Source organism: Mobula hypostoma, chromosome 12 (assembly GCF_963921235.1).
Source record: "Mobula hypostoma chromosome 12, sMobHyp1.1, whole genome shotgun sequence".
Taxonomy (NCBI): domain Eukaryota; kingdom Metazoa; phylum Chordata; class Chondrichthyes; order Myliobatiformes; family Myliobatidae; genus Mobula; species Mobula hypostoma.
In genome coordinates this window covers 110,512,894-110,538,510 of record NC_086108.1, presented here as the reverse complement: position 1 = coordinate 110,538,510, position 25,617 = coordinate 110,512,894, and the positions used below count along the sequence as shown (strand labels likewise).

Here is a 25,617-nt window from a genome sequence, read left to right as displayed (position 1 = left end):
GGGGGTCCTCAACCTTTTTTATGCCATGGACCCCTACCATTAACCAAGGGATAAGTGGACTCAGGTTGGGAACTCCTGGTTCAATGTTATTTCCAGTAGTCAAGCAGAACAAAATAATCGTTACTCTGGATCCAATGCAGCACAAAAAAAATACAATAAGATAAAGAACACAATAATATAAATATGTAAGATAGCTTGTATGCATAGATTGATTGTATGTCCATAAGGTGACACTAGACACAGGAGTGTCTGTACATAAGGTGGCTCTGACAAGAAATGATAAAGTAGTGGTGGTGGGGGGTGTGGAGGGGTGGGTTAGTGGGTGAAGGCGTGGACCAGCTTTACTACTTGGGGAGGGTAATTGTGTTAAATTGGATTCATGTAAATGGATCAGCAGAGATTTGGAGGGGTGAAGAGTTCGTTCCTGCTGTATGATTTTACGAGCCCCCAAACGACTGGGACACAAGCAACGAGCCTCACCTAGACTGGTGCGTTCTTCGATCTCTGTCAGTTCTGGTTCCATACACTCGTCCGGAGCGTCGTCACCTGCTGTCGTGTCCGTTAAACGAGCATCCACGTCGAAAGCTCGCTCCTTGCGAATCCTGGCATAGCCCTAGGGACAGGAGCCACAGAGACAACGTCAGGAGAGCAGACTCCGAGCCCGTGCAGATGCTGTGTGAGGACTCAACTCCACCAGGTCCCAACCACACCCCACACACTGACTAAACCGTCTGTAAAAACATCCGACGTTTTACAGTTCTCAAGCTATCCCAAATCTACAAGGACAAGAGGCACTTTTAAAGGTTATCATCACATTATGTATCATGTTGTATGATGTTGGTGATCATGATCTTCTGCAGAAGTGATTTGTCTTTGTCTTCTTCTGGGCAGTGTCTTTACAAGACAGGTGACCCCGGCCATTGTCAATTCCCTTCAGAGATTGTCTGCCTGGTGTCAGTGGTCGCATAACCGGGACTTGTGATATGCAGTGGCTGCTCGTACAACCATCCACCACCTGCTCCCATGGCTTCACCTGACCCTGATAGAGGGGCCCAGCAGATGCTACACCTTGTCCAAGAGGGATCTTTAGAGTAGTGGAAGGAAGGAGCAGTTTTACACATCCTGTGCTACAGACGCGTCTCCACCCCGCTACCCAACTTTTAAAGTTCAAAGTTCAAAATAAATTTATTATCAAAATACGTATACTGTATGTCACCACTTTCTTGCGGGCAATCACAGTACATTCAACAAAACACAACAGAATTAATGAAAGGCCACGCACAAGACGGACAAATAACCGATGTGCAAAAGGCAATACGCTGTGCAAATACAAAAAGAAAGAAAAAAAAATTAGGTACTTTATAGTCGCCAAATAATTGATGCTAGAGCATACAATCATCACTGCGATATTTGATTCTGCGCTTCACACTCTCTGGATTACAAATATTAAATATTTAAAATATTTAAAATAGTTAAAATTAGTAAATATTAAAAATTTAAATTATAAATCATAAATAGAAAACAGAAAAATGGGAAGTAAGGTAGTGAAAAAAAAACGAGAGGCAGGTCCGGATATTTGGAGGGTACGGCCCAGATCCGTTCAGCAGTCTTATTAACAGTCGGAAAGAAGCTGTTCCCAAATCTGGTCGTACGAGTCTTCAAGCTCCTGAGCCTTCTCCTAGTGGGAAGAGGGACAAAAAGTGTGTTGGCTGGGTGGGTCGTGTCCTTGATTATCCTGGCAGCACTGCTCCGACAGCATGCGGTGTGAAGTGAGTCCACGGACGGAAGATTGGTTTGTGTGATGTGCTGTGCCATGTTCACGATCTTCTGTAGCTTCTTTCGGTCTTGGACAGGACAACTTCCATACCAGGTTGTGATGCACCCTAGAAGAATGCTTTCTACGGTGCATCTATAAAAATTAGTGAGGGTTTTAAGGAACAGGTCAAATTTCTTTAGTTTTCTCAGGAAGCAAAGGCGCTGGTGGGCCTTCTTGGCAGTGAACTCTGCTTGGTTGGACCAGGTCAGGTCATTTGTGATATTAACCCCGAGGAACTTAAAGCTTTTGACCTGTTTCACCTGCGCACCACCGATGTAAATTGGGTCGTGCGGTCCGCTACTCCTTCTGAAGTCAACAACCAATTCCTTCGTCTTGCTGACGTTGAGGGATGGGTTATTGTCTTCGCACCATGCCACCAGGTTCTTAATTTCCTCTCTGTACTCAAACTCATCATTACCCGAGATACGGCCTACAATTGTTGTGTCATCAGCAAACTTATATATTGAGTTTGATGGAAACTTGGCTACACAATCATGGGTGTACAGCAAGTACAGCAGGAAGCTGAGTACACAGCCTTGTAGGGCACCGGTGCTCAGAGTGATTGTAGAGGAGAGCTTGTCCCCTATTTTTACAGCCTGGGTCCTGTCTGTGAGGAAGTTGAAGATCCAGCTGCAGATCTGAGTGCTAAGGCCCAGGTTCCAGAGCTTAGGAATCAGTTTATTTGGAATGATGGTATTAAAGGCAGAGCTGTAGTCAATGAAATAATAATATTAAGGCAATAGAGAATATGAGATAGTCCTTGTAAATGAATCCATCAGTTTTGGGAACAGTTTAGAGATGAGACAAGTGGAGTTGAGTCAAGCTATCCCCTCTGGTTCAAGAGCTTGATGGTTAAGTGTTTCTGAACCTGGTAGTGTGGGTCCTGAGGCTCCTGTACCTCCTTCCTGATGGCAGCATCGAGAAAAGGGCATGATCTGGATGGTGAAGGTCTCTTTGCTGATGGATGCTGCTTTCCTGCAACAGCGCTCCTTGCAGATGTGCTCAATGGTGGGGAGGGCTTTACCTCTGATAATCTTGGCCATATTCATTTCTGACCAGCTCTCCCTGATCTCTACCCATGAAGATCGAGAGGGTCACAAATTCAGACAGGCATCAGTGAAAGTCACAGTGGAAGCAAACTCATGACATGCAAGAGAATTCCTAGGAGTATGGCTTTTCACAAACAGTTCTGTAAACAGACATGTAAACTTCATTCCCTTTAATAAGTAAATGTAGGCAAAATTCCAGACAACGTAGAGTTTGCTACGCAACCAATCAGCGACGAGGCTCCCTTCATTCATCACGATTGAGTTCCTGTAATGACGACCAAACAACTGATTGATCAGAAACTCCCCCTTTTCCTTCTTCCATGGCCTTCTGTCCTCTCCCATCATATTCCCCCTTCTCCAGCCCTGTACCTTTCACCAATCAACTTCTCAGCTCTTTACGTCACCCCTCCCCCTCCTAATTTCACCTATCACCTTGTGTTTCTCCCTCCCTTCCCCCCACTTTCTTACTCTGACCCCCCCCCGCTCAACTTTTTTTTCCCTCCAGTCCCAATGAAGAGTCTGAGCCTGAAACATCGACTGTACTCTTTTCCACAGATGCTTCCTGGCCTCCTGAGTTCCTCCAGCATTTTGTGTGTGTTGCTCTGGATTTCCAGCATCTGCAGATTTTCTCTTGTTTGTAACTGATTGAAAAGTGTATAAAAGCCAACTATTAAGAGGACGGACAAGTGAAGAGCACAGTGATGATGTCTTCTCGCATGGTGATGAAATATTTGCAGATGGATTGCCAAGATCAGAGAACAACTCAACCCAACCATATCTACTATTTTTTTTGTAAGTATTTCTGTCCAAGGGCACTGGTGCTTCCATACCAGTTCATGACCCAACCAGTCAATATACTCTCTACTGCACGTCTATAGAAGTTTGTCAAAGATTAACTTTATTTGTTACATGTACATCAAAACACACAGTAAAGGCATCATTTGTGTCAATAACCAACAGAGTCCAAAAGGATGTGCTGGAAACAGCCAGCACATGATACTAACCAACGATAAACACAAGAGATTCTGCAGACACACACAAAATGCTGGAGGAACTCAGGTGGTCAGGCAGCACCTATGGAGAGGAATAAAGGGTCAATGTTTGTGCCAAGTCCATTCTTCAGGACTGGAAAGCAAGGGGGAAGATGCCAGAATAAAAAGGTGGGGGCAGGGGGAAGGAGGACACGCTAGAAGATGAGAGGTGAAGCCAGGTGGGTGGGCGAGGAGGGGATGAAGTAAGAAACTGGGAGATGACAGGAAGACAAGGCAAAGGGCTGGAGAAGAAAGAATCTGATTGGAGAGGAGAGTGGACCATGAGAGAAAGGGAAGGAGGAGTGGCACCAGGGGGAGGTGATAGGCAGGTAAGGAGAAGTAGTGGGGAATTGAAGGGGGGGGGGAATGTTACAGAAGCTGGAGAAATCAATGTTTATGCCATCAGGTTGGAGGCTACCGAGGTGGAATATGAGGTGTTGCTCCTCAAAACTGAGGTTGCCCTCATCGTAGCAGAAGATGTCCAACACATCGGAATGGGAATTAAAATGGTTGCTATCTTAACATCCAAACTCCTAAAGAATATGAGAATCTCTTTGTGTTTATGGAAAAAGACTCCTGAAAGATTAGCAGGTACAGTCGACGTTTCGGGCCGAGACCCTGCGTCAGGACTAACTAAAAGAAGAGCTAGTAACGAGATTTGAAAATGGGAGAGGGCGGGGGAGGGGGAGATCCAAAATGATGGGAGAAGACAGGAGGGGGAGGGATGGAGCCAAGAGCTGGACAGGTGATTGGCAAAAGGGATATGAGAGGATCATGGGACAGGAGGCCCAGAGAGAAGGAAAAGGTGGAGGGGGGAAAAACCCAGAGGATGGGCAAGGGGTATAGTCAGAGGAACAGAGGGAGAGAGAGGGAGAGAGAGAGAGAGAGAGAGAGAGAATGTGTGTATATAAATAAATAACAGATGGGGTACAAGGGGGAGGTGGGGCATTAGCGGAAGTTTGAGAAGTCAATGTTCATGCCATCAGGTTGAAGGCTACCCAGACGGAATATAAGGTGTTGTTCCTCCAACCTGAGTGTGGCCACTGGGAGATCCTGCTCTCTCTGGTGGACAGAGCGTAGGTGTTCAGCAAAACGATCTCCCAGTCTGCATCGGGTCTCGCCAATATATAAAAGGCCACATCGGGAGCACCGGACACAGTAAATCACCCCAGCCAACTCACAGGTGAAGTGTCGCCTCACCTGGAAGGACTGTTTGGGGCCCTGAATGGTGGTGAGGGAGGAAGTGTAAGGGCATGTGTAGCACTTGTTCCGCTTACACGGATAAGTGCCAGGAGGGAGGGGGGAGGGGGAGGGCCTGCTGCGTTCACCAGCAAATTTGATGTGTGTTGCTTGAATTTCCAGCATCTGCAGAATTCCTCGTGTTTACATCCTGAAAGATTAGCTTTATTTGTCACAAGTACATTGAAACATACAGCGAAATGTGTTGTTTGTGTCAAAGACCAACACAGTCCGAGGATGTGCTGGGGGCAGCGCATCAATGTCACCTTGCTTCCGACACCAACACACCAGGCCCACAACTCACTAACCCGAACCCGTACGCGGTTTCCTCCTATGTTCCAAATGAAGCACCCGAGACCCACGCGGACAAGGCGAGAACATACCAACTCTTCACAGGCAGCAGCAGGAATGAACCCGATGGCAGGCGTTGTAATGCGTTATGCTAATCCACTGTGCAGAGCGAACAGGAATGGGTACTTTGGCCCACAGTGTCTGTACCGAACAAAGAGCTGAACTAAACCAAGACCCTCCTGCACAAGACCAGTAGCCTGTCCTGGTCCAATCAGCCAGATGTCACAGCCAAGGAAGCCCATCAAGTTACTTCCTCAGGAGGTTAAAGAAATTTGGCATGTCCTGGGCAATCCTCACCAATCAAGCTTAGAGTAGGTTAAAAGGGCAGTACAACATTGTGGGCCGAAGGGCCAGTACTGTGTTGTAGTGTCCGAAGTTCTACAAAGGGACATTGGTATATGCTGACAGGGTAATAATCATAGTAGGCTCCTATGGCAGAGAGAGAGGCCATTTGCCCACCGTGTCTATGGTGACCACTGCAGTGAGACATACCTGGTTTGTGAGATTTGCCTTTTTTATAACCTCCCCACCATGGGCTGTCTCTACATACTTACGTGGGCTCTATCCACGTATACTTACTGTAGGGGTGGCAGGGTGGTGATATGGTTGATCTCCCAACCTACTGGTCGTGGCCCTTGCACAAACAAAGCCTTTCCACTGTATCTAAGTACTAGCAATTGTTTGGGGTGGCACGACAGCATATTGGTTGGCACAACGCCTTACAGGGCCAAGGACTGCCATTCCAATTCCCACCTCTGTCCGTTCTCCCTGAGTATTTCCTCCAGGTGCTCTGGTTTCCTCCTAAAGTCCAAAGGTGTACGGGTCAGGATCAATAAGCAATGGGCATGCTACGTTGGCGTCAGAGGCACGGCAACACTGGGGGGCTGGCCCCAGCATATCCTTGGACTGCGCGAGTCGATTACACAAACAACGTATTTCACTGTATGTCTCAACATACACGTGACACACAGAAAGCTAACCTTTAATCTCACTTTAAACCAATGCCCAGGGTTCTGGAGAAGAGGAAATGACAGGCTGAAACCACAACCTTACTGAGTGAGAGGACAGCGTTTGAGGGGCTGAATTGTTTATCTCTTACCCTTCCTATTTCTTACAAGTTCAAGGTGGCAAAACTGAACTGGTATGGCTCCTGCCTCATCCTTGGGATGTCCTAGGACAATTTGGACTGGTGAGAGTAAGCGTTCGGCATGGACTAGAAGGGCCGAGATGGCCTGTTTCCGTGCTGTAATTGTTATATGGTTATAATTTGATGCACCTGTGCCATATAAACCTAATCTTTAAACTACTGTATGTGATAAAGTCAAAGTTCAAAGTAAATTTGTTATCAAAAAGACCACACAATATGGACAAGCAACCAATGTGCACAAGACAACAAACTGTAAATACAAAAAGAAAAAAGAACAAATAAGCAATAAACATCGAGAACATGAGATGAAGAGCCCTTGAAAGTGAGTCCATAGGTTGTGGGAACATTTCAATGATGGGTTGAGTGAAGTTATCCCCCTCCGGGGGGACCTGATGGTTGAGGGAAAATACTGTTCTTGAACCTGGTGGTGTGAACTCTGAGGTTCCTGTCCCTCCTTACCGATAATAAACTGATTCCAATAAACCTGCAACATTGACCCAGAAGCATTTATTGCCATTGGCTCAACAGCTGAGGTTGAGGTTGCTGGCAGCGAGTTGACTAAAAACAGAGTGCTCGTCTCGCCAGGAGCTTCAGGTTCTGTTCAAACACAGCAGATTAATCACCGGCTTTCTCTGAGGCTTCGGGGAGATTCAGCAAGCAGCACACAGAGGTTGTGACTTCCAGAGCCCGTTGCAAACATCCAGGCAAGCCCCTGACTGCGGCGGCATTTGCCCTGGCCCGAGTGCTTTGGATTTGCCCTGTGAGGCTGGCTGCTGCATTCTGCAGTAATTGTACTTACTCATTCCCTCCGCACATCAGTGAGAACAAGGCAGAAAGTAAAGGCTTTCTCTCTGTCAAACTCTGTAGATTCCTTTTCCCCATACTTGTGATATTTAAATTAAAGTTTAATGGGTTTCAGACCTAGACAGCACACCATGTCAGCTCAGTAAAAAACAGAACACAGTCGCTCGATGGCTGGCATGACAGCTTGGGGTGATGGAGTTCAGAGTTCAAGTCCCGTGTCCTCTACAAGAAGTTTGTACATCTTTCCAGTCAGTGCCTAGGCTTCTTCCGGGTGCACGGGATTCCTCTCACATCCCAAAGAGGTTCCAGTCAGGACCTTAATTTGTTACTTTGTTACATGCCTTGTCATATGAGGTGGGCAATCCTTGTCTTTCCATGACCATGATTGTTCTTGGCAATTTTTCTACACAAGGGGTCTGCCATTGCCTTCTTCTGGGCAGTGTCTTTACAAGATGGGTGACCCCAGCCATTATCAATACTCTTCAGAGATCATCTGCCTGGTGTCAGTGGTCACAAACAAGGACTTGTGATATGCACTGGCTGCTCCCATGACCATCCACCACCGGCTCCCATGGCTTCACGTGATCCTTATCCAGGGGCTAAGCAGGTGCTACACCTCACCCAAGGGTGACCTGCAGGCTAGCAGAGGGGAGGAGTGCCTTACACCTCCAAATTATTTATTTAAATGAAAACGAGAACAAATTACAGTACTTTAAAATTGTGTATTAGTTCCCGTGAGATATCAGTGAAGAAATTCATCCAGTGTATGATGCAGTGCTCCTTTGACAGACTGTAAATGAACAAAATCAGTGCAGATACCTCGTAGATTTGTATCTCCAGCCCACCACACTAGTTGGTCAATCGGTCATTGTAAATTGTCCTGGGATTGGTCTGGTGTTGGGCAGCGCAACTTGTTGAGCCAGAAAGGCCCAACAGTATAGCACAGAAACAGGCCCTTCGACCCATCATGTTTGTGCTGACCACAATGCCATATTAAACTAACCTCTTCAGCCTGTATGTGATGCATATTCCTCCATTGGTTACATGTTTCATGCGCCTGTCTAAAGGTCTCTTAAATGTTATGTTAAAAGAGGGTAGCAGACACCAACAGAATCAACAAACTCATTCGTAAGGCCAGTGATGTTGTGGAGATGGAACTGGACTCTCTGACGGTGGTGTCTGAAAAGAGGATACTGTCTAAGTTGCATGTCATCTTGGACAATGTCTCCCATCCACTACATAATGTACTGGTTGGGCACAGGAGTACATTCAGCCAGAGACTCATTCCACCGAGATGCAACACAGAGCGTCAGAGGAAGTCATTCCTGCCTGTGGCCATCAAACTTTACAACTCCTCCCTTGGAGGGTCAGACACCCTGAGCCAATGGGCTGGTCCTGGACTTATTTCCTAGCATAATTTACATATTACTATTTAATTATTTATGGTGAACTGTAACGAAAACCAATTTCCCCCGGGATCAATAAAGTATGACTATGACTATGAATATATCTGCCTCCACCATCACCAAGTCAGCATGTCCCAGGCATCCACCACTCTCTGTGTATTTAGAAAGAAATGCCTGCCTCATGAATTTCCTTTAGATTTGTCCCCTCTCACCTTAAACCTAGGCCTTCCAGTATTTAACATTTCCACCCTAAATAGGGGAGGAAGGACTCTTACACACAGTGGAATCTGGTTCATTGGGATAAATATATTTTGGCCCAAATAAGTCACAACCAAATTAGCTGAAGTGTCATGGAAGTAGTTAAAAAGGAATTAAAAAGACAAATTACCGATTAGCTGAATAACAAATTATGTCTTTAAATGAAAGAGAGAACAAATTACAGTTCTTTAAAATTGTGAATTAGTTCCCAATAGTTAACGACGGAGCAATTCATCGAGTGTACACTGCCATGCTCTTTTGATTAACTGTAAAAGAACAAAATCAATGCAGACACCTAGAGAAGATAATGGACTGCCTTCATACAATGCTTTCTAATACTGTCCATTGTAATATTCAAGATGATTGTTGATACCTTCAGATTCTTCATAGTTCCTAACTTCTTGTAGTAGTGAAATAGTTTCATTTTCACTCCCAGCGGTTTCTGGCAGTTCCAAGACTGAACGCTTGAAACCACATGAACAAAACGTTTCCTACTGCTTACTTCTCACCAACTATCAGTGACAAAAATCATTGCTTTTTGAAAACAAGCACATACAGCTGACACTATTTAAAAACTGTTTGCTCTAAGCACACAGTAGTGTCTAACCGGAATCCACTATAATTTTTTAACTGTATTTACTTTTCCCCCAGGAAATGTTAAAATTTCCCATTGGACATGTCTAATACTAAGGGGCACGGATTAAGGTGAGAGAGGGCAAGTTCAAAGTAAATGTGAGGGGCAAGTTGTTTTTTTTTTAATTACGAAGCAAGTGTGGGGTGCCAGGAATTAACTGCTGGTGGTGGCGGTAGAGGCAGATACAACAGTGGTAGCTGCAGTTTCGCAGACTTTTGCACAGTACTGCTTGATGGTTAACATAGGAAGGTGGTTGGGAAACAGAAATAAGAGTACTCAGCATTGTAGTGGCTCAGTAGTATTAATGTTATTTGGTAACTGCAAAGATATAATACACTACTGTGCAAATGTCTCAGGCATTCCCAGCTATATACATGTTCCCAAGACTTTTGCATAGTACCGTCGCTGCAGTGTAAACAGCATTATGAAAAGTGGTTTAAAGTGCCTACAGTGCAGTACAGTGATGGGGGCAATGGACAGAGGGGTGTGGGGGGCTAACTAGAATTAACCAGATTAACTGGGGGAAGAAACTTTTAAAATGGTGTGGCTGCTGTTTTAATAGCAATCTAGTGCTTTCCTGGGTGGGGGGGGATAGGGTAGGGATACACCTCTATCAAAATCACCCTTGGGCAAGGTGTAGCACTTACTTAGCCCCCCCGATCAGGGTCACATGAAGCCTTGGGAACAGGTGATGGATGGTCGTAAGAGCAGCTGGTGTGTATCACAAGTCCCAGTTATGTGACCACTGACGCCAGGCAGGCAATCTCTGGAGTACTGATCATGGCTGGGGTCACCCATCTTGTAAAGGCACTGCCCAGAAAAATTTGCCAAGAACAATCATGGTCATGGACAGACCATGATTACCCACATCATACCGCACAGCAGCGAACAAATAAACCAACAGTAGTGCTTTCATGAAGGGAGCTGTTGGGAAAGGTAGTTTGCAGGCTGGGTAACATGTGCATCAATAGTAGACAGCAGCCAATGACCTTTACTGCTGACCTGATAACACAGAAAGCTACTCTAACCGAACAGTGGAAAGGCTGAACCATTCCATTTCCTGCCACATCATGGCCTTGGCTCCATCCATCTCCAAGGCAACAATCCAGATCTGGGTTTCCCTTGCCCATCTCCCTGCATTGTTCCTCCTTGGAGATGCTCTGCCAAACCTGGTCCTGGCACCAGCCAGTGGTGGGCAAGGACTCCGTATCTGTGGCTTACCCATCTACTCCGCAAATTGGTAACGCTTTTATAATTTCAAAAAAAAACTTTATTCATAATAAATTACAATGGATTCCAGTTACTTGAGACACAACAGGACCAGTACATTTTGGCCCAATTAAGCGGCTACCCAAAGTTTCATGAGAATAGTTTAAAAAATATAAAAAAGACCAACTATGTTTAGCTGAGAAACAAATTACATAGTCATACTTTATTGATCCCGGAGGAAATTGGTTAAATTACGTATATAAATGAAGTACAGAACAAATAAGGATGCTACAAATACTACTAGAGTTCTATAAAACTCTATATTAGTTCCTAACGGTTATCGACATTGGAATTCATCCTGCTGTGTTCTTTTGATTGACTGTAAATGAGCAAAGCCAGTGCAGCACAGATAATACACTGCCTTCATACAGTGCCATCAATGATTGCACCCTCCAAATCTTCATTTTTGTTGCAAATTTCAAAATAATTACCAATACCATCAAATTCTTCGTAGTTGCTATACTTAAGACCATAAGATATAGGAGCAGAATTAGGCCATTTCGCCCAACAAGTCTGCCCTGCCATTTCATCATGGCTGATCCAATTTTCCTCCCAGCTCTAATCTTCTAGCTTCTCCCCAGATACCTTCATGCCCTGACCAATCAAGAATCTATCAACCTCTGTCTTAAATACAAACGTTTGTATACAGAAAGACTTGGCCTCCACAGCTGCCTGTGGCAAAGAATTCCACAGATTCACCTCTCTCTGGCTGAAGAAATTCTTCCTCATCTCCGTTCTAAAAGGATACCCCTCTATTCTGAGGCTGTGTCCTCTGGTCTTAGACACTCCCACCATAGGAAACATCCTCTCCACATCCACTCTATCAAGGCCTTTCACCATTCAATAGGTTTCAATTAGGTCATCCCACATGCTGCGAATTCTAGTGAATTCAGGCCCAGAGCCATCAAACGCTTGTCATCTGACAACCTTTTCAATCCTGGAACATTTTCGTGAACCTCCTTTATATCGCCTCCAGTTTCAGCACATCCCTTCTAAGGACCCAAAACTGCTCATGATACTGCAACTGAGGCCTCAATAGTGCGTTATAAAAACTCAACATTATATCCTTACATTTACACTCTGGTCCTCTTGAAATGGATGCTAACACTGCATTTGCCTTCCTCACCACTGACTCAACCTGCAAACTAACCTTTGGCGAATCCCTCAAGATGGGACATCCCGTGCAGTGGCTTGTCCTGCCATGGCCTCGGGTCGTCTGGCTCTGCTTCACCCACTTCCATTCCCATGTCCCATGCCTGTGTCTGAGGTATTCTCTTAGGAGGTCACCCTAAGGGGCCATCTTCCTGACATACTCATGGATGTTCCACATTTCTTCCAGGACTCTGGCTTTGACGCTTCCAAGTTCCCGTCCTCCTTTATTCCGGCGGGTGTACAGTCACTCGACATTGAACTTTGGGAAGTTTCCGGGTCTTGATGTCAGTGGCTTCAAGTTCGTTCCGTGGCCAGCATGCTTCTGTGGCTGGGTAATCTGATGACAGGTAGAGCGAATGGTTCTGATTTTGTTCTTCCCACTCAGCTGCTTTTTAGGACCTGTCTCACTCTTTGGACATACCTGGACGTTGCAGCTTTCCTTCTGTCCTCTGTGGCTTCCATGCACCTTCAGGATCCCCGCGTATTTGTAGCTGTCCCGTACACAGAACACAGAAATCCTATAGCACAATATAGACCTTTCGCCCCACAATGCTATGTCAAACACGTACTTACTTTAGAAATTACCTAGGGTTACCTATAGCCCTCCATTTTTCTAAGCTCCACGTACCTACCCAGGAGTCTCTTAAAAAAGTGGTCCCCAACCACCGGGCCACGGACCGGTACTGGACCATAAAGCATGTGCTACCGGGCCGTGAGGAAACGATGTGAGTCAGCTGCACCTTTCCTCATTCCCTGTCACGCACTGTTGAACTTGAACATAGGGTTTCCAACTGTCCCGTATTTGCCGGGACATCCCGTATATTGGGCTAAGTTGGTTTGTCCCATACAGGACCGCCCTTCTCCCGTATTTCCCCCGCTAAGGTAGAGCGTTCCTATGAAACCTTTCGTGCCGAAATGGAGTGAAGTGAAGAAGCAATTACCATTAATTTATACCGGAAAAATTTTTAAGCATTCCCAGACCCAAAAGACAACCTAACAAATCATACCAAATAACACATAAAACCAAAAATAAATAACACTAACATATACATACAGTAAAAGGAGGAATGATATGATAAATACACAGCCTATATAAAGTAGAAATAATGTACGTACAGTGTCGTCGCGAAGATTAAGGCAAAACCGATTTTTGTGTGTGTGTGTGTGTGGGGGGGAATCGGCACGCACATGTGCACATCACATGCGCACGTCACGCATGCGCACACAGGTGCCCACGCAAGGCTTCATGGTCATGGTAGTCTTTCCTGGGGTAAAGTGTCCCGGGATTTGACTGCTACTTTTGTCCCTCATTTGGAAGTGAGAAAGTTGGCAACCCTAACTGTAAAAGACATGCTGAGGTGAATTTAACCCAACTTGAACACCACCCCCCCACCCCCGGTCGGCCGGTCCGCAAGAATATTGTCAATATTAAACCGGTCCGCAGTGCAAAGGAGGTTGGGGACCCGTCTTAAAAGACTTTATCGTATCTGCCTCCACCACCGTCACTGGCAGCCCATTCCAAGCTCTCACCACTCTGCGTAAAAAACTTACCTCTGACATCTCCTCTGTACCATTCCCCAGCATCTTAAACCTGTGTTCTCTTGTGTTGCCATTTCAGCCCTGGGAAAAAGCCTCTGACTATCCACACAATCAATGCCTTTCATCATCTTATACACCTCTATCAGGTCACCTCTCATCCTCTGCCACTCCAAGGAGAAAAGGCTGAGTTCACTCAACCTATTCTCATGAGGCACGCTCCCCAATCCAGGCAACATCCTTGTAAATCTCCTCTGCACCCTTTCTATGGTTTCCACATCCTTCCTGTAGTGAGGCAACCAGAACTGAGCAGAGTACTCCAAGTGGGGTCTGACCAAGGTTCTATAAGCTGTAACATTACCTCTCGAATCTTAAACTCAATTCCATGGCCAATACACCATATGCCTTCTTAACCAGAGAGTCAACCTGCACAGCAGCTTTGGGTGTCTTATGGACTCGGACCCTAAGATCCCTCTGATCCTCCACACTGCCAAGAGTTTTATCCTGCCATCATATTCGACCTACCAAAATGAACCATCTCACACTTATCTGGGTTGAACTCCATCTGCCAATTCTCAGCTCAGTTTTGTATCCTATCCTGATGGTCACTCCACTCTTGAACCTGTACCCATATCCACTCTTTGAGATTATCTAGCTGCGGGGGTTCACGCCTATGCAGAACAGCTGTGGGGATAGTGCATCACCCTGGTGTATTCCACAGCTGATGGCCACTTGTGCTATTGACTTTGAGTTAACTTCTAGCATTGTCCTCCAATGGTCCATTGAGTTCTTGATGAAGATCCATAAGACCATAAGACACAGGAGCAGAATTAGGCCATTCAGCCCATCAAGTCTGTTCCACCATTCCAGCATGGCTGATCCCGGATCCCACTCAACTCCATACACCTGTCTTCTTGCCATACCCTTTGATGCCCTGACCAATTAGAAAACTATTAACTTCCATTTTAAGTATACCCATGAACTTGGCCTGCACTGTCTTTAATGTCTTGCTGACCTTGGACAGAGACAGGCATTGCAGGATCCATATGTGGGGCATTGAGTTGTACATTTGCAGACAGTCACTGTGCTTAGCTTGGTTTGCCTGCTCTTGGATTCTCACAAAACTGCTAAACACTCCTCATAGGTTAACCCCTTCATTCCCAGAATCATCCTGGAACCTCTTCTGGACTCTCTCCAATGACAACACATTCTTTCTCAGACATAGGGTCCAAAACCGTTGACAATACTCCAAGTGCGGTCTGACCAGTGTCTTATAAAGACTCAGCATTATCTCTTTGCTTTTATATTCTATTCCCCTTGAAATAAATGCCAACATTGCATTTGCCTTCTTCCCCACAGACTCAACCTGTAAATTAACCTTCTGGGAGTCTTACACGAGGACTCCCAAGTCCCTCTGCACCTCTGATGTTTGAACCTTCTCCCCATTTAGATAATAGTCTGCACTATTGTTCCTTTTACCAAAATGCGTCATCATACATTTCCCAACACTGTATTCCATCTGCCACTATTTTGTCCATTCTTCCAATAAAGTCCTGCTGCAATCACATTGCTTCCTCAGCACTACCTACCCCTCCACCTATCTTCATATCATCACAAACTTTACCACAAAGCCATCAATTCCATTATCCAAATCACTGACAATGTGAAAAGTACCAATCCCAACACTGACCCCTGAAGAACCCCACCAGACACTGGCAGTAAACTAGTAAAAGCCCCCTTGATTGCCACTTGCTGCCTCCTGCCTGTCAGCCATTCCTCTATCCATGCCAGTTTCTCTCCTGTAATGCCATAGGATTGTATCTTGTTAAACAGCCTCATGTGTGGCATTTATCAGATACCTTCTGAAAATCCAAGTAAATGACATCCACCGCCTTTTCTCTGTCCACTCTCCTTGTTACTTCCTCAAAGAACTCTAACAGATTTGTCAGGCAAGATTTCCATTCACAGAAACCATGTTGACTTTGACTGCTTTTATCAGTAGTCTCCAAGTACCCTGAAACCTCATCCTTAATAATAGAATCCGCCACTTTCCCAACCACTGAGGTATGGCTAACTGACCTATAATTTCCTTTCTTTTGCCTTCCTCCCTTCATAAAGAGTGGAGTAACATTTGCAATCTTCCAGTCTTCCAGGACCATGCCAGAACCAAGTGATTCTTTAAAGATCATGACCAATGCATCTGCTATCTCTTCAGCAAACTCTCTCAGGTCTCTGGGATGTAGTCCATCTGGTCCAGGTGACTTATCCACCTTGAGACCTTCCAGTTTGCCTAGCACTTTTTCCTTTGTCATAGCAATGGCACTCACTCCTGTTCCCCGACACTCATGGACCTCTGTCACACTGCTAGTGTCTTCCACAGTGAAGACAGATGCAAAGTACCCTTTGAGTTCATCTGCCATTTCTTTGTCCCCCATTGCTACCTCACCAGCATCATTTTCCAGTGGTCCAATATCAACTCTCACCTCCCTTTTACTCTTTATGTAACTGAAAATACAATTAGTATCCTGCTTTATATTATTGGTTTGTTTGCCCTCATTTCATCTTTTCCCTTCTTATAGCTTTTTTAGTTGCCTTTTGTTGGATTTTAAAAGTTTCCCAATCATCCAACTTCCCATTCACTTTTGCTACCCTAATATGCCCTTTCCTTGGCTTTTATGCAGTCCTTAACCTCCCTTGTCAGCCACAGTTGCCTACTTATTATTTGAGAACAACTTCTTCTGTGGGACATATCTATCCTGTGCCTTCTGAACTATTCCCAGCAACTTCAACCGTCTCTGCTTTGCCATCAGTCCCACCAGTATCCTCCTCTAATCCACTTGGGCAAGCTCCTCTCTCATGCCTCTGTTATTCCCTTTATTCCATTGTGATACTGACACATCTGACTTCTTCTTCCTTTCAGATTGCAGAACAAATTCAATCCATATTATGATCACTACCTCCTAAGGGTTCCTTCACATTAAGCTCCCTAATAAGATCTGGATTATAAACTCAACACCCAAACTAAGATGGCCTTTCCCCAAGCAGGCTCAAGCACAAGCTGCTCAAACAAGCCATCTCATAGGCATTCAACAAGTTTCCTCTCTTGTGATCTGACACCAACCTGATTTTCCCAATCCCCTTGCACATTGAAGTCCCCATTACAATTGTGTCATTACCCTCATTACATGCCTTTTCCAGCTCCCATTGCAATCTCAACCCCACATCTTGGCTACTATTTGGAGGCCTATATATAATTCCCATAATGTTTTTTTTACCCTGGATTTCTTAACTTCGCTCACAAAGATTCAGCAGTCTTTGACCCTATGTCACCTCTTTCTAAAGATGTAATTCCATCTCTTACCAAAAGAGCCACACCACCACCTATGCATTCCTGCCTGTCCTTTCAACACCAAATATATCCTTTGATGTTAAGCTCCCAACTATGGCCTCTTTCAGCCACGACTCAGTGATGCCCACATCATACTGACCAATCTCTAATTGCGCGGGTTTGTCCACCTTATCCTGAATGCTATGCGCTCTTAAATACAGCACCTTCAGTCCTGCATTCTTTGCCCTTTTGAATTTTGCCTCTATGATATAATTTCACACTTTGCTCTGTTTGCGTTTGTACCCAATCATTGGCTTGTCCTTCCTTACATTCATGTTACACTCATCATCTACTTGTAAACCTGCTGGCTCATCCTCAGCTCCATCATACTGATTCCCAACCCCCTGCCATATTTAGTCTGCTGACCTCCACCCTTGGGGTTTTCATCTTGGCTTCCAATCGTCATCTCCGGGGAGGGGGTGGGGGGGAATAACAGTGCTCTCCACTGTATTTCATTTTGTAGCCCAGTATTTCTAGGATTGCTGCTGACGCACATATCAGGTTATTGGTCTCAGTTACGTTGGAAGTTACAACTGTCAGTAGTGCTTCTAGCAGGCAGTCTGATGGAACTTTATCACCAGTTCTGGGGAGCCTAGTTTGTTGATTGACAGATGCCAGTTTAGCTTTGAACTTCTCTCTGATAGCAGCAGCCAGAGTCGATCTGCCCCGAGGCGAGGTTCAAACCAGTATACGTCACGAAATTTGTTGTACAACGTGCGTGTATAAAAATATATATATATACACACACACACACACATATAAAACAACATTTTACTTTACTTCAGTTTTTAATATGTTTTGCAATGTTCTGCTGCAGCCACATTGCTACAACCTTCACCACATATACCGCTAACATTAAACCTGATTGTGATTACAGTTTCTTTTGGCCACAGGCAGAGAGCATTGACAAAACCAAGACAAAATACTTTTTATAAAGTGTTCTCAATCTAAACTGGTGAGGGTCAACAGGGACAGGTCAGGCGATTGGTAATGTTCACAAGTACAAACCTGAAGCTCTCAACCCTCTCGAACGCTGATGGGGACAGGGGTGTGTGTGCTTCCCCACTCTTCCTGAAGTCAATGACCAGATTGTTCACTGACATTGAGAGAAATGCTGTGGTCACAATACCACATCACCGGGCTCTCTAGTTCCTTCCTGTACTAGCCACCCCATACACGCAGAACTCCCCACCTCCACCCAACACCTACCTCAGAGGTGGGTGGGGAAGAGGTCACACCTGCTTTTTGTGGTCAGGTCTTGGCACTCTCAAGGCGAGTATGTAACCAAAATGAAATCAGCTCAATTATTTCCAGCAGCTGAATCGAAGGGTAACAGGTCTCCTCCAGAGACCTCAGCAGTAAAACACCATTATCCCTCCAGGAAAGGGCCGTGCTTGTCAGCCACGCACCATTCACAAGGGGCACTGAACCAATGTCACTTCAACTCCAACATATATGGTGTATGACTATGACTATATATGCCACGTGTACACTGAAACATACAGGGAAATGTGTCGTTTGCATCAACGACCACAGTCCGGGGACTGTACTGAGGGCAGCCTGCAAGTGTCGCCAACATAGCATGCCCACAACTCACTACCCCTAACCCGTACGTCTTTGGAATGTGGGAGGAAACAAAGTTCAGAGTGCATTCATTAACAAAGTATGTATAAATTATACAGCCTTGAGATTTGTCTTCTTACAGGCAGCCACAAAGCAAGAAACCCGAAAGAACCCAACTTAGACAAAGAAGAATAACACCCAATATGCAGAGAGAAAAAAGAAAACATAAATCATGCAAACAATAAAAGCAAGCAACAGCATTCAGAATCAAATTGAGTCCACAGGTCTGAAACGCTGGAGCAGGCCCATAACCTTGGTCTCAGTTCATACAGCAGGGCAAATCACCGAAGCTCACAGACACGATGTGTGTAGCAGCCTGAACAATCTCACAGCCTCAGCGCCACGGAGAGAGAGGTAAACGCCGCAGAAGAACAAGCAGAATCGGCCTGATTCTCACCTCCGGTCCCGAAACCCAGCTTTTCGGGCCGGTGTTTAAATTGTCCAAACACTGCGTCATCCTCCACACTAGTACCCAGGCCTTGCCGCAGCAATAGGCCCTGGGCCTAGATATCACAGCCCAGCCTGTGGCCTCAGCTGCACTCAACTTTTCCAAATCAGCTCAGCTCTTAGATTAATCCAATCCTGCTCCGGGTTCAGGTGGATGGGCTCCGAAACTCCTCCTTACCAACTCCTCTCCGATTCACTCGCTCCAACTCCCTCTCAAACATTCCTCGACCTTGCTTCTCCTCAGACATGCATCGCACCCACTTGCCTCGACCCTCAAGTCAGCCTCCCTTTGCTCACCTCTTGTTTGGGGTGATAGTCTACCACAATTTACCACAGGAAAAGTGTTATTGCTTCTGAACCACCAGTAACCCAACTTCAGTAGCGCCACCTCAAACACGCAGCCATGGGGAGAATGTACAAAATCCTTAATGACAGCGGCAGAAATGAACCCCGACTGGTAATCACTGCCACTGTAAAGTGATTGCACTAATCACTGTATGACTGTGCTGTCCTGCTGCAGGAAATGCAATTTTGTCACTGCAGTTGAATCAGAAATTCTCTTGTTGCAGTGAATATTCTTAACTGCTGCATTAGGACATTGCCTGTTCTCCAGATTTGTACAAGACCAAAAGCCACAGGAGCAGAATTAGGCCATTCAGCCCATCGAGTCTGTCCCGCTATTTTATCATGGCTGATTTATTACCCCGGGATCAATAAAGTATGACTATGACTATGAACTCCATTCTCCTGCCCTCTCCCCTTAACCTTTTAGATCCTGACTAGTCAAGAACCCATCGACTGTCTGAAGGAGTTTATACATTCAACTTTGTGACTGCTTGGGTTTCCTCTGGGCGCTCCGGTTTCCCCCCACAATCTAAGAATGTACGGGTTAGGATTAGTAAGTTGTGGGCACACTACATTGGCACCAGAAGTGTGGCGACACTCGTGGGCTGCCCCCCAGCACACCCTCGGACTGTGCTGGTCGCTGACTTGAAAGAAGCATCGAAACAAACTATGCTTTGATGCACGTGTGACAAAGCTAATCGCATTGTTTGCAGAGTGCAACACCTCGCACTTGTAGGTGGATTCTCAACAGGCAAAGGAAGAGGTGAAAGGGCACTGTGCGGGCAGAGGATCAGGAGTTGAGGTTGAAGTCAACTCAGTCACGTCAGTGAAAGTGCAGCAGCTAAGCGACCGACACTTCCTGCATACTTACATACCTACAGAACCACGGGTGACAGGACAGGAAGGGGAAATCTATGCAATACACCACTGAGATCAAACAGAATTTTTGCAACTTAGAGAATGAGATTAACTTGATTCCTTTTCAAATATCCAATAACGTCCAAGTGTTACCATCACTCTCATTTGCTATTCCATTTCCAACGACTTTCGTTTCTAAATATAGAACACACATTCAGTGGTTGCGTTATTTATTTAGAGATACAGTGTGCAAGCACGTGGCCAAGTGGTTAAGGCATTGGACTAGCAACCTGAAGGTCGTGAGTTCAAGCCCCAGCCGAGGCAACGTGTTGTGTCCTTGAGCAAGGCACTTAATCACACGTTGCTCTACGGTTGTCCTAATGCCCTCCCCTTGGACAACATTGGTGTCGTGGAGAGGGGAGACTTGCAGCATGGGCAATTGCTGGTCTTCCATACAACCTTGCCTAGGCCTGCGCCCTGGAGAGTGAAGACTTTCCAGGCACAGATCCATGGTCTCGCAAGACTAACGATGTGCGACAGGGCCTTCCAGACCTTCGAACTGCACCAACTGGCAACGCACCTATTTAACCGTAGCCCAATCACTGGTCACTGTAAACTGCCCTATTAATCGCAACATCTATGGGAAGAAATTGGAGCACCCGGAGGAAACCTATGTGTTCACGGATAGGAACATACAAACCTGCCTACAGAGGACGCTGGAACCGAACTCTAAACTCCGATGCCCCAAGCTGTAATAGTGTCGCACTAACCATGGTGTGGTAGCTCCTGTACCTGATAAACTCACCACCCAGTGTATGTTTGTGGTCTCCTGCTGCTGGAACCCATCCACTTCAAGGTTCGATGTGTTGTGTGCTCAGAGAAGCTCTTCCGCACACCGCTGTTGTCAACGTGTGGATATTTGAGTTACTGTTATCTTCCTGTCAGTTTGAACCAATCTGACCATTCCCTTCGTGCCCTGACCAATCAAGAAGCTACCAACCTTTGCCTTAAATACAAAGTTGGCCTCAACAGCTGCCTGTAGCAAAGATTTCCACAGATTCACCACTGTCTGGCTAAATAAATTCCTCCTCATCTCCATTCTTAAAAAACTCCCTCCTGTTCTGAGGTTGTGTTCTAGGGTTTTAAACTTCCACCACAGGAAACATCCCCTCCACATCCACTCTATCAAGGCCTTTCACCATTCGAAATGTTTTAATTCGGTCACCCTTCATTCTTCTGAATTCTAGTGAATACAGGGCCAGAGCCATCAAATGCTCTTCATATGACAAGCTATTCGACCCTGGAATCTTTTTCGTGAACCTCCTTTGAACCCTCTGCAGTTTCAGCACATCCTTCCTAAGACAAGAGACCCAAATCTGCTCATAATACTCCAAACGAGGCCTCACCAATGCTTTATAAAGTCTCAACACTACATCCTTGCTTTTGTATTCTCATCCTCTTGAAATTAATGCTAACATTGCATTGCCTTCCTCATCACTGACTCAACCTGCAAATTAACCTTTGGGGAATTCTGCACAAGGACTCCCAAGACCTTTTATGCCTCAGTTTTTTTGCTTTTTTTTCCTCCATTTAGAAAATAGTCAACCCTTTTATTTCTTCTGCCAAAGTGCATAACCATACACTTCCCAACACTGTATTCCATCTACTATTTCTTTGTCCATTCTCCTAAACTGTCTTAAGTCCTTCTGTAGCCTCTCTATTTCCCCAAAATTACCTGCCCCTCCACCTATTATCATATCATCTGCAAACCTTGCAAGAAAAACATCAGTTCCATCATCCAAATCACTGACGTATAACGTAACAAGAATCGGTCCCAACACAGACCCCTGTCGAGCACCACTAATAACCGGCAGTCAGTCAGAAAAGGCTCCCTTTATTCCCACTCTTCGCCTCCTGACAATCAGCCACTGCTTTATCCACGCTAGAATATTTCTGTAATACCATGGGCTCGTAGCTTGTTAAGCAGCCTCATGTGTGGCACCTTATCAAAGGCCTTCTGAAAATCCAAGCACGTAACATCAACCGGTTTCCCTTCGTCTATCCTGCTTATTATTTCTTCAGAGAATTCCAAAAGATTTGTCAGACAAGATTTTACCATGAGGAAACCGTACTGACTATGGCCTATTTTATCATGTGCCCCCAAGTACCCTGAGACCTCATCCTTCATAATCAACTCCAACATTGTCCCAACCATTGAGGACAGACTAACTGCCTATAGTTTCCTTTCTTCTGCCTCTTTCCCTTTTTGAAGAGTGGAGTGACATTTGCAATTTTCCAGTCTTCCGGAACCATTCCAGAATCTAGTGATTCTTGAAAGACCATTACTAATGCCTCTATAATCTCTTTAGCCACCTCTTTCAGAACTCTGGAGTGTACACTATTCGGTCCAGGTGACTTATCTACCTTCAGACTTTTCAGTTTCCCAAGAACATTCTATCTAGTTATGGTAACTTCACACACTTCATGACCCGACTCCTGGAACTTCCACCATACTGCTAGTGTCTTCCACAGTGAAGACTGATGCAAAATACCAGTCCACCTGGAACACGAGAAAATCTGCAGATGCTGGAATTTCAAGCAACACACATCAAAGTTGCTGGTGAACGCAGCAGGCCAGGCAGCATCTCGAGGAAGAGGTACAGTCGACGTTTCAGGCCAAGACCTCAGTTAGTCCTGACGAAGGGTCTCAGCCCGAAATGTTGACTGTACCTCTTCCTAGAGATGCTGCCTGGCCTGCTGTGTTCACCAGCAACTTTGATGTGTGTTGCATTCAGTTCACCTGCCATTTCCTTATCTCCCATTACTACCTCTCCAGCATTGTTTTCCAGTGGTCTGATATCCACTCTCACCTCTCTTTTACACTTTATGTATCTCTGTGTTTAAAAAAAACACCTGTTCCGCAAATCTCCTTTGAACGTACCCCCTTCTCACCTTAATTGTACATTTTCTAATACTGTAGATATGATAAAACACAGAACACTGGGAGCAGCAGGCTAGCCGCCGGGGGTTGTGTGGCTGGAGAGATGCGCCTTTCTGGTGCCAACTCTCTGGGTGCAGAGCTCGGAAAAAGCGATGCAACAGGCTTTTAACGTCGTAAATCAGTGAGCTGTTTGTGATGTTTCCCCAGGGACACCTCTTTTTCTCATTAGGGGGAGAGAGAGAGCCTGTGGTATGTCGAATTATCGGGTGAACAAGTAGTTTTTGGGGTATTGATGCTTTGCTGCACGGTTGAGTGCTCGAAGGAGGGTGCTGACGCATTTTTGCTGTGGGGGGGCGCGTGTCATTGCCTTGCTGCTGCTTGTGTGTGGGAGGGGAAGCTGGGGGTGGGGGAGCTTTGGGGTCCTAACATTTAACATTCATTCTTTGGGGCACTCCTCAGTTTTCATGGATGTCTGCAAAGAAAAGGAATTTCAGGATGTATATTGTATACATTTCTCTAACATTAAATATACCTACTGACCTATTGATAAATTTATTGAAATGATTACATCTTTTCAGCACCAAGTACATAGTTACAGACACCTTCATTTTTCGCAGGCCCATGTGTTACACCAAGTAGCTACAAAGCAAGGACACCATCATAAATTCATCATAAGAGAAAGCAGCCATTTGTCCCTTCGAGTCTGCTGCCACCATTCCATCATGGCTGATTTATTATCCCACTTAACCCCATTCTCCTGCCTTCTCCCTGTAACCTTTGATGCCCTGACTAATCGAGAACCTATCAACCTCCATCTTAAATGTACCCAGTGACTTGGCCTCCACGGTCATCTATGGCAATGAGTTTTGAGATTCACCACCCTCTGGCTAAGGAAATACCTCCTCATTTCTGTTTTAAGGGGATGCCCTTGTATTCTGAGGTGCCATCCAGTCTTCGAGACTCCCCCACCACAGGAAACATCCACTCCACGTTCACTCTATCGAGGCCTTTCAACATTCAATAGGTTTCAATGAGATCCCTCTTCATTCTAAACTCCAGCAAGAACGGGCCCAAAGCCATCAAATGCTCCTCGTACATTAACTCTTTTACCCTCGTGAAGCTCTTCTAGGGCCTCTCCAATTCCAGCACATCCTTTCTTAAACAAGGCCCCCAAAACTGCTCACAATACTCCAAAGGCAGTCTGACCAATGACTTATAAAGCCTCAGCATATCACATAGCAAGATTCAACAAAAAACAATAGACAATAGGTGCAGGAGTAGGCCATTCGGCCCCTCGAGCCAGCACCGCCATTCACTGTGATCATGGCTGATCATATCGTGAAACCGTGCGCAGCTCTCCGGTGAAAAACGATGTCGTATCTGTTAAATAGGGGCCGTGGGCAATTCTGATTTGATGGAGAATGGACGGGAAAGCACAGAGGAACATCTGGAGAAATTTCTGAAACGCTCGTTCGCTGCTGTCGTTACTGCGCGGTCGGGAATCTTTCGGAGGGTAGGCGACCGAGAAAGAGGTCGAATCGCTCGGACAGAGATGGTGCTCAGTACTTGGCGTCGGAGAGCCGATCAGAGCTTGAAGTTTTCGGATGACTCAGTCGGACTGTGGTCGGGCGTGGCAGGGAGAGTTTTTCTTCCTTCTCCCGTCTGCGTGAGATGTGGGACATTTGAGAGACTTTGAACTTTTACTGTGCTCATGGACTTCTTCATCAAGTTATGGTATTGTGCACTGTTGTAACTATATGCTATAATTATGTGGTTTTGTCAGTTTTTTCAGTCTTGGTCTGTCCTGTGTTTTGTGATATCACACCAGAGGAAATAATGTATCATTTCTTAATGCATGCATTACTAAATGACAATAAAAGAGGACTACGTGTCTTCATAATCTATATCAGCCTCTGGCACAGGTGTAATGCTTGGCAGGACACCGAGGAAATCTCTCTGCTTTTTTACATTCTACACAAGAACACAGGTGAAACTCCTGGCGAAAATACAAAACCATATAAATAAGAGGGATTGTTCTGAAACATTTAACTAGATGTTATGGGTTTGAGGAAATTCGAGTCATAGAAAAGTACAGCACAGAAAAAGGTCCTTTGGCCCATCTATTCTATGCCAAACAATTTAACTGCCTATTTCCATCGACCTGTCCTGGGATCACAGCCCTTCATACCCCTATGTACTGATCTAAACTTCTCTTAAATGTTGAAATCAAGCTCTCACACACCACGTGTGCTGGCAGGTCGTTCCACACTCTCACCACCCTCTGAGTGAAGTTTCCCCTCATGTTCCTCTTAAACTTTTCATC

The 25,617-nt window shown here is 45.4% G+C and overlaps 1 protein-coding gene across 2 annotated transcripts in view; it reads right to left on the bottom strand.

Annotated features, from left to right (window-relative positions):
- Positions 1-25,617, bottom strand: part of samd13 (sterile alpha motif domain containing 13) — a 79,552-nt gene that overhangs the window by 39,536 nt on the left and 14,399 nt on the right. For both annotated transcript variants that reach the window (XM_063064779.1, XM_063064780.1), the window contains one exon: positions 481-613. In XM_063064779.1, coding sequence (XP_062920849.1) covers positions 481-613 — 133 coding nt within the window. The remainder of the gene's footprint in view (positions 1-480; positions 614-25,617) is intronic.